Source organism: Physeter macrocephalus, chromosome 11, assembly GCF_002837175.3.
Source record: "Physeter macrocephalus isolate SW-GA chromosome 11, ASM283717v5, whole genome shotgun sequence".
NCBI classification, from domain to species: domain Eukaryota; kingdom Metazoa; phylum Chordata; class Mammalia; order Artiodactyla; family Physeteridae; genus Physeter; species Physeter macrocephalus.
In genome coordinates, this window is record NC_041224.1 from 66,554,037 (window position 1) to 66,573,049 (window position 19,013).

Consider the following 19,013-nt stretch of genomic DNA (forward strand, 5'->3'; position numbering starts at 1 on the left):
GCTTATTACAGTATAAAATTATTGAGGTCTGATCAGCTGCCAACCTCATCTGTGATAGGGGAAGAAGTTTTAGGGGTTCCTGGGATTTTCTGGGGAATGTGGAATGCTGGGACTCCTGATTCCATCCCTGGCATATCAGGCTAGGTAGGCCGGGAGGAGACAGGGACAGGTTGAATGAATAGGGGGAAAACAGTGATTGCAGGGGACTGCTTCACCCAGACAGGGGTTAAGCTTTTTATTGACACAGAACCCACCCAGCTTGAGCTCCAGGGTCTGGCAGGCTAGTAGGCAAGAAAGAGATGGGCATATGAGTGGACAGGGCCAAGTTGCATAAGAAAAAGAACGTTCTAGCAAAAGAAAAAGGGGCCCCAGCTCATTCTTTCAGGGAGGGAGTCTCATAGTATGTAGTTTCCTCTCTCTCACACGTGGGCTCCCTCTCTTTCCTTCTAAGACTTCGTACCGATTGCTTTTGGCTCTGGCTGCTCAGTGAATTCATCTCTGCCCAGATCCCAATCCCCAAGGGATAGGGAGAGGGGAGAGAGGGTCTGGAATCACAGTGGCGGTCTATCCCCGAAATTGGCAAAGTAAACAGAGAAAAACCATTAGATAAGGGCAATCCATGCTGAATTAAACCAGTGTCACCACAAACCAGTATTCTTGGCTCCAACAGGCAGCATCCTGGAGAGAGATAAGTCATTATATAAGGATGAGGGCCTGTGGCAGGAGCATGGAGAGTGGATGTGTGTGTGTCCTTTTCCACCACTCTGCGGTCTGACAACAGGCAACACGATCCCCAACCCCAGCTCGTCCAGGATAAACAGTAGGATCCAAAAAGCGAGGAGTCCTGAACTGCAACAAGAAGCCCCAGGAACTTCTACAAAGGAGTATCTCTGTGTATATGTATTTATAGAATACGACCATATTATCACATACAGTATATATTATATACACACGTACGTATGGACTCATACACATAAGTGCACATACACACACGCACACACAGAGAATGACAGAAAAGACTGGAATACACGCCCTAGGTATAAACGTGCTTGGCACTCAGGACGTTCTCTAGAATATGTAACTTGGTCAAGCTCTCTGGGAAGGAGGTGGATGCTCACCAAACCTCCCCATCAAATCCTAGCAAAGGGAAGGAATGGAAAGAGACCTTGAGAAGGAGAATGGCATTGGGAAAGTGGGGAGGGAGGTTCCTTCCCCACTTACCTCGGGGCCCCTGGCAAAAACTGACAGCCACAATTTGGTTTTAATAAGGCACAGTTCGATAGCAGGTGCTAGGAATTAAGAACACATTGCTGCTGGCCCTTTCTAGTGGCAATTTCACCACATCTATCTAGCCAAAGGGAAAGGCTGCCTTGCGTGCACGCGTGCGCCGGGAGACACAAGAAAGAGGTTGGTCCATGGCTTCAGTGTAACTGATGGCAACCTATAGGCTCAGCGGTGTCCAGGGTAGTTTAAGGAAGTCTGGGCAGCAGATAGGAGGCTCGTGGGACAGTTACTGACCCTCCATGGCCAGGAGGTTGTGGCTGGAGGGCACCATGCCCTCCCTCTCTGCAAACTCCAGGATTGCCTTGTAGCAGAAATAGTACTGCTCAGGGGTCTGGATGCTGAAGGCCCTCTGGGTCCTCATGCGGGACACCGTCTGGAACACATTTAGGGTGCCAAGCTCTTCCAGCTGTGCCAGGCAGATGTCCAATGAGCAGAAGGTACCTGAAGGAAGGAAGGAAGTGGTCATACCTGATCTACCTCTCCTCTTTCCCTCCCTCTACCAAATAACCCAGGCAGGATTGGATGAATGAATTCAATGGCAAGGTGCCTCACGGCAGGAGGCCAGTTGGCCTTAGGCCTGAAAGGGCTCAAGGAGGAGGTCACAGGGAGTGTTGAAGGCCAGAGAAATGAGAAGGCCTCTTGTCTCTCAGGACATATATGGGGGTAATAGGAAGAGTAGGTGGGAAGGTGACAGAGGGACTTCTTGCTTCAATCCCAGACAGATAGAATGACAGCACTCCCACAGCTGGGCCCTAATTTTCAGATTCCACAACTTCTCCACAGAGACCTAACACAAACCTATTCTTCCTTTCTCCCAAAGGGACCTCTGAACTAGAAGGCCAACAGTCCCTGCAATGTACATCCCCTTAAGGCAAAAGCTGCTAACTGGTTCCACTCCCCAGGGAAGGGTATGGGAAGAAAGCAACAACCCAGCTGAGCTCTCTGGGACACCCAGGTGACAGTGATGGGATCAGAAGATAATCATGCTGATGGGATGTATAAAGCATCAAACCCCTAGAGGACTTGGCTTGTGAAGTATACATTCTGGCCAGTACACCTAACACTAGGGATACTAAAAGGACATTAAAGAGGAATTTTTCATGGTAATTCACCACCAATGGATCAAATACTCACATTCTGGCAACTAAGAGCTTTGTTATTCCTCCCCCACCCTTAGTGCCTCTGGATGCTCCAAGAGCTGCATCAGGTGCATTACCTGTCCTGCCAATGCCTGCACTGCAATGGACCACTATGGGTGGCTCAGGGCACTGCCCTTTGGAGCGTGCTCCCATGCTGCTGACGGCCAGCCTCTGCTGGTTCCTGACGGCTCTCAAGAAATCAATAAGGGAAGCTGCCGAGGAAGGGACACCATAATCTGGCCAGCTCAGGAACTGAAAGTGGGTCACGTGGCGTTTCTGCCGTTCCTTGGATGAAAAAAGAAGCAAAAGTTAATGAGGTCATTTCTCCTTGCCTCTGACTACCTTTAGCTTTTCCAGATTCTCAACCCTCTGGAATCGCTATCACCAAGGTTCCTATCACCCTCAACTTTCTCCACAATTGCTTCTCTACGAACGCAAAGGAAAGATTAAATGTCTGGAGAGGGCAGAATTCCTATATTATATGATCCAGATTTCTTATGTTATAAAAAGTTTCATTCCTAAGTAATGCCACTGTTGTGTTGAGACAATATGGCTATTCTGGCTCTGAGTTGAATATCCTGATCCTGTTTCCAGAAGAATGGAAGTAACTTATAAGCTTCCTGGAATACTGCCTATTCCCTTTGCAGATTTTCTTTACAGTAAAGGTTTTCCCCCAGCTTCAAAAGAGTGCGAAAATAAAATTTACCTCTGTGTTGTGAATTTCTAGCGTTGTTTTCTTATAATGGTTCATATTCTCCACGCCTAGATTGGTCACTGTGAGGAAGCCAAATCGGATCCGAGAGTCTTTTTCTAAAGGCCAGTATTGGCCACACTTTCTCCTGCCGCCCTCCTCAAAGCTGAAGACACACAGAGAAAGATAAGCCTTCCATCCTTCTTCTCCACAGCAATAACTCTGCTCTACCCATGACCTGCTGTACCCTTAGACAGAAATGTCATCTCTTGCATTGCTTCTGTCTAATCTATCCCCTTGCTTCTTGGCAGAAAAAGGAAACCTTCATTCTAAACAGATGTAATTAACAACAGCTAAATTTTCCGCATGTACTCATTTAGTGGACATTTATTGAGCACCAGCTACATCCATTTGGTCCCTTTCCTGATACCTCTTGGTACTCCTCACATATCTGGCATAAATACTGGGTGGACAAAGAAAGACAGCAGAGAAAATATGGTGGGCCAGGTCAAACTCCCTGCCCTATATCTCAGTTACCGTTCATTCTCTTCCCCAGTGAGAGCCCTTGCCTGATAGAGGAGTGGGAAAGGCACAGTTCCTGGGATGCCAACAGGAGGTTTATGTAAAAGCCTGAAGTCCACCTCACAACTCTTCAGTGGCTCCAAAGTACTCCAAGGTGGTACTTCTTCCACTACCTCCCCTCCAAATCAAAGGTGGCTTGTAACAGTGCCATGAGGAAGGGATCTGAGCAAACATTCTCATTAATTTTTTTCTCCTCATCTGAAATGGGTTATAATTATCATAATGATGATGATGATACTCATGAAATAGTAATTCCTAAAGTTTTGGCAGATACGTACACCAAAATTTCAAAAATATTCCTTTCGTCAAGAGCTTCCTGCCTGACCTATTATGTTTCACATCTCTTTTTTTCAAGTTCTCCTACAGATGGAAATATGAACAAGAAGAAAAATGGTCAAAAGTAGCAGGGAAAGGGAGAACTAAGGGGAACTGGTAATTCAGAAGCCAGGAAGATGGCTGACCTTTGGAAGTAGGGAGCAGGCTAAAAGTAAATTGCTCCATGTTTCCCAATGCTTCCTCTAGTAGTTAAGGCCAGGACCTCAGGATAGGCTGCAACTGGCACAGGGTCACCAGAGCCATGGATTAAAGCTTTGGCAAGTTAGATCTATCAATCTCCACCATACCCTGGCTCTGTTAACTCTGGGTCAGCTAAGAAAAAAGCTAAGACATCTCAAACTCTTTGCCATGGCTTTCCTAATCCTCATTGTTTCTAAGAGCTAAACTCCTCTCTAGAATCACCCATGCTTGGGGACGGAGGAGCGGGGGGAAGTGCAATGGGTAGAAAAGGGATGAACTCACCGGGTGGTCATGACAATCACCAAGACTTTTTGCTCCCATACCATGAGCCAGAAATCACGATAGGTATTCTCCAAAGGGCCTACAATGAAAGTAGAAGACAAGGAACGTGACCCTGGGAAGCTCTTCTTTCCTTCTTAGGCTCTTCTGTTTTTTCCCAACTACTAACTCCAAAGCACATACGCTGGCTCTCTGCCTTTTTGACTATATCCCTGCTATTCAGGGTGGTCCTTGGGCAAGCAGCACCAGCATCGTATGGGAGAGTATTTGAAATACACAATCTCCATTTTAACAAGATTCCCAGGTAAAATTGTAGGTAGGCTACAGTTTGAGAAGCATTGCTACACATCCTCTTAGAGCCTCATCAACAGGGCTTCAGCTACCACATCCAGAATGAGAGTGTCAACTGTGCACATGTCTCTAGTTGCTTTCACCTCACCTAAGCCTTATAAACACCAGTTGCCTACTAAACCATTCCCCTTCCATGTCCCCTCATCCATCTCCTCAGACCCCGCATGTTTGCAATTCAGTCTCCTCCTTCAAAATTAGCTTTCTCTTTCTACTTTCTCAACTCTGTTAACAGTACTGGCATTCTTAAATGACTCAGTCTCAAAAAGTTGGAGCCAACTCTGACTTACGCATTTCTTTCATCTCCCAGAAACAGACACCAAGTCCTAGATTTTTTTTGCCCTTGGAACGTTTTTGGTTTTTACCCTTTTGCCCCTATCCTGGTCTTCCTGCCGAAATTCACTGCTACAAAGACCATATCATCTTTTGTCTGAGTTCCTGTAATACCATCTTGGTTTACTTTTCTGAATAGGAATTTTTCTTCCAGTCTATTCTGGATACGCTTGCCAGTTTAATCTTTCTAAAAAATTGCTTCATCACAATATAGACACACAAGCTCACTTCTGCCTCTATTCCTTTGTTCATATTCTCTCACCTCCATTGCCATTGGACTTTCTACCCATTTTCTTTTTTTTTTCTTCCAGTTTTACTGAGCTATAATTGGCATACAGCACTGTGTGAGTTTAAGGTATACAGAGAATAATGATTTGACTTATTTATATCATGAAATGATTACCACAATAAGTTTAGTGAACATCCATCATCTCATACAGATACAAAATTTAAAAGGAAAAAAAAAATCTTTTATCCTTGTGATGAGAACTCTTAGGTTCTACTTTCTTAACAGCTTACATGTATAACACACAACAGTGTTAATTATATTCATCACATTGCACATTACATCCCTAGTACTTACTCAGCTTATATCAATAAATCTGTGCCTTCTGACTGCCTTCATCCACTTTCCCCCTCCCCCCAACCCCTGGTAACCATAAATATGATCTCTTTTTCTATGAGTTTGTTTTTGAAGTATAATTGGTCTACAACACTATGTTAGTTCCCGGTGTACAACATACAAGGATTTATATGTTGTTCAATATTTCTATACACTGCAAAATGATCAACACTCTACCCATTTTCAACTGCTGCCTCTTCCTTAAAGCTTTCTCTTAACACCACATTCCTTTTTTAAAAAATTTATTTATTTATTTATTTATTTATTTATTTATTTTTGGCTGCATTGGGTCTTCGTTGCTGCACGTGGGCTTTCTTTTAGTTGTGGTAAGTGGGGGCTACTCTTCGTTGCGGTGCGTGGGCTTCTCATTGCAGTGGCTTCTCTTGTTGCAGAGCACGGGCTCTAGGCACGCGGGCTTCAGTACTTGTGGCGCATGGGCTCAGTAGTTGTGGCTCGTGGGCTTAGCTGCTCCGTGGCATGTGGGATCTTCCCGGACCAGGGCTCAAACCTGTGTCCCCTGTGTTGGCAGGCGAATTCTTAACCACTGTGCCACCAGGGAAGCCCCAACACCACATTCCTTGTAGGGTTTCCTCTCATCTCAGCTCTTGATGGCACATCTGGATCAAAACATCTTAACCATTTAATGTGTATGGTCTTACATCAGTCATTTTACTTTGTGAGGAGTAATCATATCTCAGCCAAACATGGTGTTGAGGGCAAGGGCTATGTCATCAACTACTCCTTTTAGAGTCAGAATCTGTACAGGGCTGGGCACTCAGCAGGAACGATGAAGATGCATGTGAGCCAATAACTCCCTTTCAATCAAGTGAGTAACAACTGAGGATAATTCCTTGTACTTCCCCAGTGCTTTTTCCTCCTTTGCTTTCAGGAAAGCAGGGCAGTACCAAGGGCTGATTTTGTCGTGGAAATCTGCTAATTGCACTACCATTTTTGCTAAAGTCTCTTAGGAAGCACTAACATTTTATGATACTAGAATTCCCTCTTTGCAGAAGTGGACACTGCCAGGAGCATGTGAAGTCTTGGAAACAAGCTAAATGTCTAACAAGAGAGGATGTTAAATTATGGCACACCCCCAAATTTAAGCAGTCCATAAAGGTGATATTATAAGATCTGTATTTTTGCTATGGAAAGGTATCCACAAGACAACCATCAACAGAAAAAAGAGATAATGTATAGAAAAAGCCCATTTTGTTAGATAGTTTATATGTCCATATCTATTTGTATGCACAGAATAAGGTTTAGAAGGAGATGCTGCAAAATGTTAACATTTTCTCTGGGTCTCTGGGTTATGAGTGATTTTCATCTTCATTTTCTACAATGGACATGGCATTACCATAGCATGCATGTCAAGGAGATAATAAAAACAGCCTTTCCCCACCTCTGACCCTTAGCCTTGTTCACATCGCACTATACTGCATCACAGCAGCTCTCATATACTTTATTTTTCACATTCAAACCACTGGCAAAATTGGAGTTGCCACTCAGAGCACCTGATAATACCACTTAGACTCAAGGCTAGACAGAGAAGGGTCATAATTTCCTCAAAGGCATAAAAGAGATTTAGAAAGGAAAGTTACACTTCCCAGATTAGACTCTTTAACAGTAGACTTCTGTGAAGAAATAAAGTCAGCAGTTTATGCTGACATGGATGAAACAATCCACTAACCTGGCTTGCAAGGACTTTTGAATCAAATAGACATGTGCCCAATCCTGTCTGTGTCACTTACTAGCTGTGTGACCCAAGGTCACCTAAACTCTTTGGGCTTCAGTTTGTTCATGGATTAATAAACCTTCCTTGCAGAGTGTCTATAATAATTAGATGGTGATTATATATCTAATATATAATAGATACTTTCAATAAATGACAGATATTATTAGAAATATTATGAATAAAAATCAGAATACTGAACACAGCCAAGAAGGTTAACCAGACAAACCAAACCAGCCTTCTCAATGTCACAGGATCCCATTTCCCAGTCCTAACAGAGTGCTGATGCCTTCTAAAGATGATCAGTGTTTAACTCAAGAAATCCTCTCTCTCATACTCCTGGATGAGCTTCTTCTCCTGCACAGGGCCTTCAGAGCCAGTCTAAAGGATCCAATCCCTGCAGAACTAGCAACTCTAAGAAGTGCCCTTGCCTTCTAAACCTGGAGAGAGGAGCATTCTGAGACCCCTAGAGTCAATCCTTACAGTCCATAAGCCCATCCATGCCACGGTCATCCTCCTCAACAAAGCCCTACTCTCAGGCAGATCACATGCTAATCTATACCTGCCAAAAATCTTTCCTGATAGTTCTTATTTCTTCCTAGGGTCTTGAAAGGACTCTTGTTGGAGACAGTAGTCCCTCCAAAGGGAAAAAAAATAAATCTGTGACCATCAGACCAATTACAATATACCAAGAATCCAAAGGCCCTTTTCCCTTTTCTTCTCTCTCAACTTCTATTTTGAAAAATTTGAAACCTACAAAACGTTGAGGGACTTCCCTGGTGGCGCAGTGGTTAAGAATCTGCCTGCTAATGCAAGGGACAAGGGTTCGATCCCTGGTCTGGGAAAGTCCCACATGCCGCGGAGCAACTAAGCCCGTGCGCCACAACTACTGAGCCTACGTGCCGCAACTACTGAAGCTCACGCGCCTAGAGCCCATGCTCCACAACAAGAGAAGCCACCGCAATGAGAAGCCTGCGCACCGCCACGAAGAGTAGCTCCCGCTCGCCGCAACTAGAGAAAGCCCGTGTGCAGCAATGAAGAACCAACGCAGCCAAAAATAAATCAAAAAAAAAAAAAAAGTTGAAAGAACGGCACAATGTACTCATACATTCTTTAGCTCGAAAGCTATCATTTTTAGCTATCGTTTTGCAAAGCCTGCTTCTCTATATATACACAACACATATTTTCTCTTTTACTGAACTATTTAAGTTTCAGACATTACATTTCACTCTTAAATACTTGAACACGTATTTAGAAGAACAAGAACCTTCTCCTGTAGAACAATACCATTATCACACTGCAGCAATTAAACATTAATACAATAATATTAACTAATACACAGTCTCCAACTGTCCCAATAGTTTGTCCTTAACAATTTTTTTCGAAATTGAGTTTGCAAGTATGGATGACACACTGCCTTTGGTTATCAATGTCTCTTTAGTCTCCTTTAATCCAGAACAGTTCCCTGTCTTTTTTTTTCCCCCATGGCATTAACTTTGAAAAGTCTAAGCCAGGTCTCTAGTATGTTCCACAATCTGGATTTGTCAGGTTTGTTTCTCATTATTAGATTCAGACTTAAAAACTGGCAACAGCACTTCCCTGGTGGCACAGTGGTTAAGAATCCACCTGCCAATGCAGGGGACACGGGTTCGAGTCCTGGTCTGGGAAGATCCCACATGCTGCAGAGCAACTAAGCCCGGGCGCCACAGCTACGGAGCCTGCACTCTACAGCCCACGAGCCACAGCTACTGAGCCCACATGCCACAACTAAAGCCCGCGCATGTAGAGCCCGTGCTCCAAAACGAAGAGTATCCCCCACTAGCTGCAACTAGAGAAAGCCTGCATGCAGCAACGAAGACCCAACGCAGCCAAAATTTTAATAAATAAATAAATTTATTTAAAAAAAGAACACAAAAAACTGGCAACATACAACACAGGTTATGTTGTGTAGTTCTCACTATACCACAACAGGAGGCATATAGTATCCATTTGTCCATTATTGGTGATATTAAGTGTGATCACTTGGTTAAGGAGGTATCCACCAGATCTCTTGCTGGCCATATTCCACAATGGTCAAAGGGCCTTAATTCCATATGATGGCCTGTCATGTCCTCCTATGTTGTGATTTCCCACCACTCTCTTTGAAGGAAACCTGGTATTCTCCTTGAGATAGCAAAGAACAGGTCAGGAGCAGTACTAGGGCCCACAAGAATATTAACAGAGGCTCCATCTGAAATCCTCCTAGAGTGCCCAATACTTCACTGTCAGACCTAGCAAAGACTATCCATGTCAGAGACTGCTGGCATGCTCTGTGATGGTACAGGGACCAGCAAAAGCCTCTTAAGCCAGCAACACCCATTCATGGACTGAACTCAATCTCTGGGAAGTCCCACTGCCATTCCTTTACGTCCTACTCCACATAAAGAGCATCTCACTGGCCAGTGAACTCTGATGTCCCATACCCCTGGGTTGGCAACACTAAGACACAGTCCAAAAACTTGTAGTAATGTTGTGTGTTCAAATCTCTAGTTTATCTCTATGCAGTGAGTTTCCAGGCACATCTGGTACAGAAACTCTACACCTCTCATCTGCCTTCCTCAATAACCCTCAATCTTTATGAAAGGCCAGGATCTAGTGGCTGCAACATCACCTCAAGTTACCATTTCCTTTAAAAATTATGCTATCATCTGATGCCAACAATCACAGGTAGATGACACAAAACCAATTTGTGAGGGGCAGACTACTTACCTTGTGTCCCAATGTAAGCATTCTTCTGTTTGTAGCCATCCATGAAACTGGCATTGATGTAATCTGTCTAATGATAAAAAGGAAATATCGTTGCAGCTGTGTGGGATATACCATTTGGGTAGAAAAATGATGTACTAAGTAAATAAAACTCAAGGTGTGAATTTTCTCTTTTTGTCAGGCAGAAAATGAGGAGTGAAAGGACCAGTTCAAAACCTCACTTCCACAAATGTTACTGGGACAAGTGGATATCCACATGCAGAAAAAATGAAGCTTACCCCTTCCTCACATCATATAAAAAAACTAACTCCAGGAAATTCCCTGGCGGTCCAGTGGTTAGGACTCAGCACTTTCACTGCTATGGTCTGTGTTCAATCCCTGGTCATGGAACTAAGATTCTACAGGCCAAAAAAACCCCCCAAAAAACAAAAACAAACAAACAAATAAAAAACATTACTCCAAATGGATCACAGACCTAATGTAAGAGCTAAAACTATAAAACTCTTAGAAGAAAACACAGGATTAAATATTTGTGACCTTGGGTTAGGCAAAGCCTCCTTAGATATGACACCGAAAGCACAAACAACAAAAGAAAAAACAGATAAATTGAACTACATTAAAACTGAAAACTTTTGTGCTTCAAAGGACACCATCAAGAAAGTGAAAAAACAGGGGATTTCCCAGGTGGTCCAGTGGCTGAGACTCCACGCTCCCAATGCAGGGAGCCTGGGTTCGATCCCTGGTCAGGGAACTAGATCCCATATGCATGCAGCAACTAAAGATCCCGCATGTCACAACTAAGACCCAGTGCAGCCAAAATAAATAAATAAATTAATATTTTTTTGAAAAAAAAGAAAAAAGTGAAAAAACCACCCACAGAACGCACACATTTGATAAGGGATTTGTATCTAGACTATATAAAGAACTCTCACAAGTAAATAGTAAAAAGACAACTCAGTTTTAAAATGGGCAAAGAATCAGAATAGCTATTTTTCCAAGATGATATAAAAATGGCCAATAAGTACCTGAAAAGTTGCTCAACATCATTAGTCATCAGGGAAATGCAAATCAAAACCACACTGAGATACCACTTCACACTCACTAGAATGGCTACAGGTAAAAAATAATAACAAATACTGGCAAAGATGTAGAGAAACTGGAACCCTCATACACTGCTAGTGGTAATGTAAAATGGTGCAGTCACTTTGGAAAACCGTCTGGCACTTCCTCAAAAGGTTAACCACAGAGCTACCATATGACCCAGCAATTCCACTCCCAAGGGAAATGAAGACACAGATGTAAACAAAAAAACCTCATAAACAAATATTCACAGCAATGTCATTCATAATAGCCAAAAAATGGAAACAACTCAATTGTTTATCAACTAACGAATGGATAAATAAAATGTGGCATATATCCATACAATGGAATATTATTTAGCAATAAAAAGGAGTGAAATACTGATACATGCTACAACATGTATGAACCTTGAAAACACGCTGAGAGAAACCAGACACAAAGGGCCATATATTGTATGATTCTATCTATGTGAAATGTCCACAATAGGCAAAAAGAGTAGACAAAAAGTAGGTGGGTTTGGGGGAAATGGGGAGTGACTACCAAGGCGAGTTTCTTCTTTAGGTGATAAAAATGTTCTAAAGTTGATTGTGGTGATAATTGCATGACTCTGAGAATATATTAAAAACCAATGACTTGTACACTTTTAATGAGTGAACTGTATGGTATGTGAATTATATCTCAGTAAAGCTGTTATTTACAAAAAAGTAGTCCATTAGGACTTGTAGCACTACAGCTCAGAACCAAAACCAAAAGGCAGGCAAGCCAAGCAACCTGAGCAGGAACACCTGTCCATACTGTGACACACAAAAGGCAAAGTGTGACTGGCGAAGGAAGAAAGCTATGCCTCACAGCTAGGACCATCAACAGCATGGGCCAAACGGGCTCCATTACTGCCTAAATTAACACAAAGCAAAAGCCACACACATTCAGAAGAGTCTCAATGAATAGCTCCTGACTCACTCTCTTCTGCGGGCCTTCTCCCACCTCCCAAAGTCCTCGGTCTTATTTACATCATTAGCCATCAGGGAAATTAAATAGGATATGGAGGGTTACAGGAGGACAAAAGTAAAGAAGTTTCAACAGCAAACTAGGGAAAATCCATACTCCACTCCACTCTAGAGAGATGGGAATGACTCCCCATCAACCCTTTCTCCACTGGGTTCCAACACTTGGAGGACAGTATGAACTGTCAGTACCACACAGCCACCCTAAGAAAACATCTCCAGGGAGTTCCCTGGAGGTCCAGTGGTTAGGACTTGGTGCTTTCACTGCCGTAGGCCCGGGTTCAATCCCTGGTTGGTGAACTAAGATCCTGCAAGCTACTCGGCTCGGCCAAATAAAAAAACATCTCCATCTCATGGTCAAACCCATGTTATTTGGATATATGTCCATTAGATAGTCAGTCTACCAACTTATCCTCCCACTAATTATTTATTCAAGAGTTTCCTGCTCTGTTCTTCTCCCACACCAACTGGTATTGACCTCATACTACTAGTGTTCTACCCTGACTTGGACACCTTCACTGAGCTAATGGAACATCTGCAGCAGACCCAGAAAACTAAAAGTCTCACTCACCCCAACCAGGCTTCTCAATCCAGGGCCCACCCATAGTCAGCCAAAGCCCATCCTCTGTTCAGTCTGGCACATTCAAATGGTATACACTGCAGGATCCAGGTGAGAAGGCATAGTAAAGTACAAAGGATTTACCTGGTACATGCCAATCAACATATTATATAAGTAATGTATGAGCTGTTACTCTTGGAGCTACCTTCATGCTTTGAAAAGAAATGCCACCTATTTAAAGGAGACTTATTTCTTTATAACTAAGGATACCAGCTTTCAGCATCCTTGTCTCTGAGAGCACTGGGAATTAAAATCAGCAATTTCAGAAGAATCATTACGTATTAAAAACTGAAAATGACCTCAGAGATAAAGTATAGACTTAGGGGCAAACTGAAATAGCAGGAAGAACCACAGCATGCACATTATGTTATGGGCCAGGTTCAACTGAAACTGGACTAACGGCTTTGTAATTCCAGGTGAAATCTGTTGAACAATTCACTAATAAACCTGAATTCCTCCATTTATTGTGGAAATAAAGGCTATACCAATATTTTTAGTAATGAGAGGGACTATAACTCAAGCGATGAACTTCAGATTAATAACAGGATGACTAGAATAGTCTCCTGGTACACTGGGATTCACTCATTCATTCACAAATAATTTACTGAATGTCTGATACATTCCAGGCACTGTTCCAGGTCTTGGAGACAGAGCAGTCAACAAGACATACATTCAGATTATCCCTGACTCCAGAGCCCCAACTCAACTAAGATGATCTTAATAATACTGGTGAATTTGCCTTCAGTCAGCCAGACTCTTAGCTAATGCCACTGCAGAAAAACCCTCTGTAAGGATCCTAGACAGGATTATGAATTCAGTTTATGTGCTTGAAACACTAGGGTCAAAAGAGATTAAAACCATGATCCTAGGGTACTGACTCATGTATCATACATACCCAAATATAAGGCAATGATTTTCCTAAGAATTAGCCTCCAGGAAAAAGAGGGGGGATATTACAAGTCCCTATACTGTGTCATGTTAAGGGGCACTATTTAAACTCCTTTTAAATAGTGAACAGCAACCTCAATCAATGCTGTTTTTTGATGTGTACAGAGGTCACCAGACAGAACTGTTGTATCTGAAGGAAAAAGAAGAAATGTAACACCTATTTAATTGTTGACCTCAAAATTCTTAAGTGTTGGATGCTGCTGTAAACAAGTTATAATAAAGAGGACTTTAAAAAGGAATAAGTAAATGATAATGCTACAGAGGATGCATGAGATACAGGATGAATGAAAAGAAAAAACTGTGCTAATGTTATGCTAATAGACTTTTCTGACTTAGGATAAACTTTCAAGTGACAATACCAGGCACTTAAAAAAGGAAATAAAAATGATGCGTTCTGGAAAACTGTGTTAGATTGACTCAAAAAGTAGCTCAAATGAGGACAAAGAAACTGATGTTAAAGGTGTATGTGAAAAGTATGAATAACTTTTCACTAAATATCTCTACTAAGTACATGTGATTTTTAATATGCACAGATATGATCAAATTAATACATTAAATAATAGAGGCATCTGACCAATTCACCTCTATCCCTATATATTTATGTATACACTAGTTGTCCAAAATTTTTGTCAGATCTTCTAGATGGAAAAATCAGAGGTCACTTTTTTTTTTAAAGAGTTGGATTTCTTTTTTTTCTTTTTTTTTTTTTTTTTTAATATTTGTTTATTTGGCTGCCCTGGGTCTTAGTTGCGGCATGCAGGATCTAGTTCCCCGACCAGGGATTGAACCCAGGCCCCCTGCATTGGGAGCGTGGAGTCTTAATCACTGGACCACCAGGGAAGTCCCAGAGGTCACTTATAACGAGAGTCGCCTGGTATTGACGCATATACACTCACTAGTATGGTGGATGACATGACTACGACTTTATTAGGAGTAAAAGGCGAAATAATTGAACATTTATCAAGCATCTACAGTAATATGCCAAACTTTGTTCTAGCAGCATGTACATAAAGTATTTCATTTAATTTCTACTTAGTACTGTGAGACGGGCACATAGGGACTTGCGTATGTTAATGACTAGTATGTAGTCTAAAACTCAAACCTTGGGGCTTCCCTGGTGGCGCAGTGGTTAAGAATCCGCCTGCCAATGCAGGGGATACGGGTTCCAGCCCTGGTCTGGGAAGATCCCACATGCCACAGGCAACTAAGCCTGCGAGCCACAACTACTGAGCCCGCGTGCCACAACTATTGAAGCCCGCGCACCTAGAGCCCCTGCTCTGCAAGAAAATAAGCCATCGCAATGAGAAACCCATGCACCACAACAGAGTAGCCCCTGCTCGCTGCAACTAGAGAAAGCCCACGCGCAGCAACGAAGACCCAACGTAGCCAAAAATAAATAAATAAAATAAATAAATTTTTAAAATATATATATATATAGTTTAAAAAAATAAAAAAATAAAACTCAAACCTTCTCTCTCTGGCTTAGAGTCCATGTTCTTTCTACTACAGTATTAGTAAGCTTCACTTTGGAAGAGGCTTAAATTTCCCTCAGTGCTCCTAAAAGGATGGCATTTATCTTTCTACCTGAGCGTGGCCGCTTCGTTTTGTCAGCTTCACTCTAGTTTGGTCCAGGCAGGGTACATCCCCATAGCGGTTCTTCTCTAGGTTTCCTGGAGACCTGAAGGAAATGAAACAAACTAAAATAAAAAAATAAAACAGCTACAAGAGTTGAAAATGGATGACAATGGAAGTGGAACTGAGTGCAAGTCAGGAGATTGTTGTCATTCATTACTTTTTTTTTTTTGGTACTATTTGGTTTTGAAAAAATCATTTGCATACATATTGATTAAAAGCAAAAAAAAAAAAACTTATAAAGACCCACATATAAAGTAATACTCTATATTGTTCATAGGTATGAATGTATATGGAACAGTATAAACAAAATGATCTGGCAGGAAACATACCACATTCATACTAATGACTACTTCTGGGGAATGAGGAGAACTGATGGTAAGGATTAGAAGGATTTCAACTTTACAATTAATTCTTTTATTTAATAAAAAAGATGAAGCAGATCCAACAAAATGCTAAAAACTGTCAGTACTAATGCCGGTGATAGGAAATAGTTGTTTGTCACATTATGCTCTGTTCTTTTTCATATTTAAAAAAAAAATTCCCGGACTTTCCTGGTGGCACCAGGGTTAAGAATCCACTTGCCAATGCAGGGGACACGGGTTCGAGCCCTGGTCCAGGAAGATCCCACATACCACGGAGCAACTAAGCCTGTGCACCACAACTACTGAGCCTGAACTCTAGAGCCTGCAAGGCACAACTACTGAGCTCGCATGCCACAACTACTGAAGCCCACGCACCCAGAGCCCGTGCTCTACAACAAGAGAAGGCACCACAATGAGAAGCCTGTGCGCCACAATGAAGAATAGCCCCCGCTCGCCACAACTAGAGAAAGTCTGCGTGCCACAATGAAGACCCAACGCAGCCAAAAATAAATAAATAAATTTATTAAACACAGTTTGAGTACTCTGTGGATTAAAAAAAAAAAAAATCCTTCTTCCCACACAAATAAGCCCAGCTGATAATTTACAAAGTTCCAAGAACAATTCAATAAAAGAAATACTCTTTCTGACCAACAGTGCTGGAGTAATTAGATACCTATAGGGAAAAAAATTTGAACATCAACCTAAACCTTACACCTTACACAAAAATTAATTCAAAATGGATTACAAACATAAATTAAATGTAAAATATAAACCTATAAAAATTTTAGGAAAAAAAACGTAGAAAAATCTTTGGATTCTAGGGCTAGGCAATGTGTTCTTAGACTTGACACCAAGAGCATGATCCGTACAAGGAAAAACTGTTAAAGGAACTTCATCAAAATAAACTTCTGCTTCACAAGAGACCCAGAAGAGGAAGAAAAAAAAAGCTACAGACTGGAAGAAAATATTCGCAAACCATGTATCCAACAAAGAACCAGTACCTAGAATATAAAGAATTCTCAAATCCCAACAGTTTAAAAAAAAAATCCAAATAGAAAATGGGCAAAAGACATTTTACAAAGAGAATATACAGACAGCAAAGAAGCACATGAAAAGATGTTCAATATCATTAGATAGTAGGAAAATGTAAATTAAAAGCACAATTCTAATTTTAATTTAGGGATCTCATCACACACCTATCAGAACAGCTAAAATAAAAAATAGTGACAACACTGAACGCTGGTGAGGATGCAAAGAAAATGAATCATTCATATATTGCTGGGAGGAATGCAGAAGGGTACAGCCACTCTGGAAAAGAGCTGGGCAGTTTTTCATAAAACTAAACACATAGTTACCATATGACCTATCAATCCCACTCTTGGACATTTATCCCAGAGAAATAGAAACCTGTTTTCACACAAAACCTAGACACAAATGTTCAGAGCAGCTTTACTTGTAACAGAAACTGGAAACAACCCAGATGTCCTTCAACAGGTAAATGGTTAATTGGTTAACAGTTTGTACTGTGGTTCATCCATACCATGGAATATTACTCAGCAATAAAAAGGAACAAACTTGATACAAATAACAACTTGGGTGAATCTCCTGAGAATTATACTGAGTGAAAAAAAGGCAATCCCAAAAGTTTACACATAGTATGATTCCATTGATATAATAACATTCTTAAAATGATAAAATTATAGTAATGGAGAATTGATTAGTGGTTGCAGGGGTTAGGGATGGGGAGGGGTGGAATGGAGGTATGTGGTTATGGAATTCTGTATCTTGACTGCAGTTCTGTATACACAAACTTACCTGTGTGATAAAAATTGTAAAGAACTAAATACATACACACACACTAAAACTGGGGAAATAAGATTGGTGGATTGTATCAATATCCTGGTTGTGATACTATATTAAACTTCTGGGAGATGTTACCATGGGATAGCTGTGGAAAGGGTACACATGATCTCTATTATTTCTTACAAATGCATGTGAATCTACAATCATCTCATAACAAAGTTAAATTTTTAAAATTTAAATTTTTAAAAATCCTTTGAAAGGATGGTATAGGGGAGGAAAAAAAAGGGAAAGAAAGTCTCTTGGTCCACGGGCATCCTGGACAGCAGTGAATACTCTGATATCTACTTCTTAATCTAGAATTCCATGGGAAACAGCTTGTTCTGTGTAAGTAGTTCTACTGGAACTTGGTGTAAGACAGGGGCCTGAAGATGTTGAGGATTCTGGTTTCTAGTTCCTGAAGTGGGACGTTTTCATTGATTCAATAAATAAAGAGGCAAGATTGGGAAGTCCTTCCATAGGACTAGGATGTATTCTCTGATTATATATAACACGACAGCTGGCTTGGGTGATGCAAGGAGCATAATCCAAACCCACTTTTTTAATGTGGGGAAGGGGAACCATTGTAGAAATGACACCTCAAGGACCCCTCAGTAGAAGCACCCAGAACAGGGTCAGAAGTACCCAGGACAAGTGTGCATCCTCTGCTCTGGCTGGGAAAAAGGCTGGATAAATACAGGGGTCTTGAGCTGGTAGGGATGAAACAGAGCTGTGTGGGAGAGAAGAATACTCTCCCCACATGATATATACTCTGCTTTCTCTCTCTCTTATTTATTTCTTATTTTCCTTTGCATTCTTGTTCTGCTTATTGATTTTTTTTCTCAATTGCTTCTTCTCTCTTACTTCCCTTATCTGTTTCCTAACTCATTATTTTCCCTCTTTTTTTTTTTCCTTTTCCCTCTTTCTCACTCCCTGTATACCTTCTTTACAGCACACTGACTAAGCTGGACAGGAATTACAAGGGGAAAGAGGTACTCACAGAATCACGGATTCCTAAAACATTTAAGCTACAAAAGAGTAAGTAGATATCAGTGAGTCTAATATCAAATACTACACACAGGAAAACTGAGGTGCAAAGAAGAGAAATAACTTGGGTAAGTTACAGAGGGTATTTTTGGCTAAGCTGGAACTTGAGCCTGGGACCCACTGGGGAGAGCTTCCTTAATTTTCTTTTTTTTTTTTAGGATTTTATTTTTTTTGATGTGGACCATTTTTAAAGTCTTTATTGAATTTGTTA

The 19,013-nt window shown here is 41.4% G+C and overlaps 1 protein-coding gene across 2 annotated transcripts in view; it reads right to left on the reverse strand.

The window, feature by feature from the left end:
• Positions 1–1,246: 1,246 nt before the first annotated feature.
• Positions 1,247–19,013, reverse strand: part of PTPN9 (protein tyrosine phosphatase non-receptor type 9) — an 81,878-nt gene continuing 64,111 nt past the window's right edge. For both annotated transcript variants that reach the window (XM_024128944.2, XM_024128943.3), the window contains 6 exons: positions 15,504–15,597; positions 10,272–10,338; positions 4,495–4,573; positions 3,130–3,280; positions 2,501–2,708; positions 1,247–1,725 (listed from right to left, as the gene is read on the reverse strand). In XM_024128944.2, the coding sequence (XP_023984712.1) occupies positions 1,511–1,725; positions 2,501–2,708; positions 3,130–3,280; positions 4,495–4,573; positions 10,272–10,338; positions 15,504–15,597 (814 nt within the window). In that variant the 3' untranslated portion in view covers positions 1,247–1,510. The remainder of the gene's footprint in view (positions 1,726–2,500; positions 2,709–3,129; positions 3,281–4,494; positions 4,574–10,271; positions 10,339–15,503; positions 15,598–19,013) is intronic.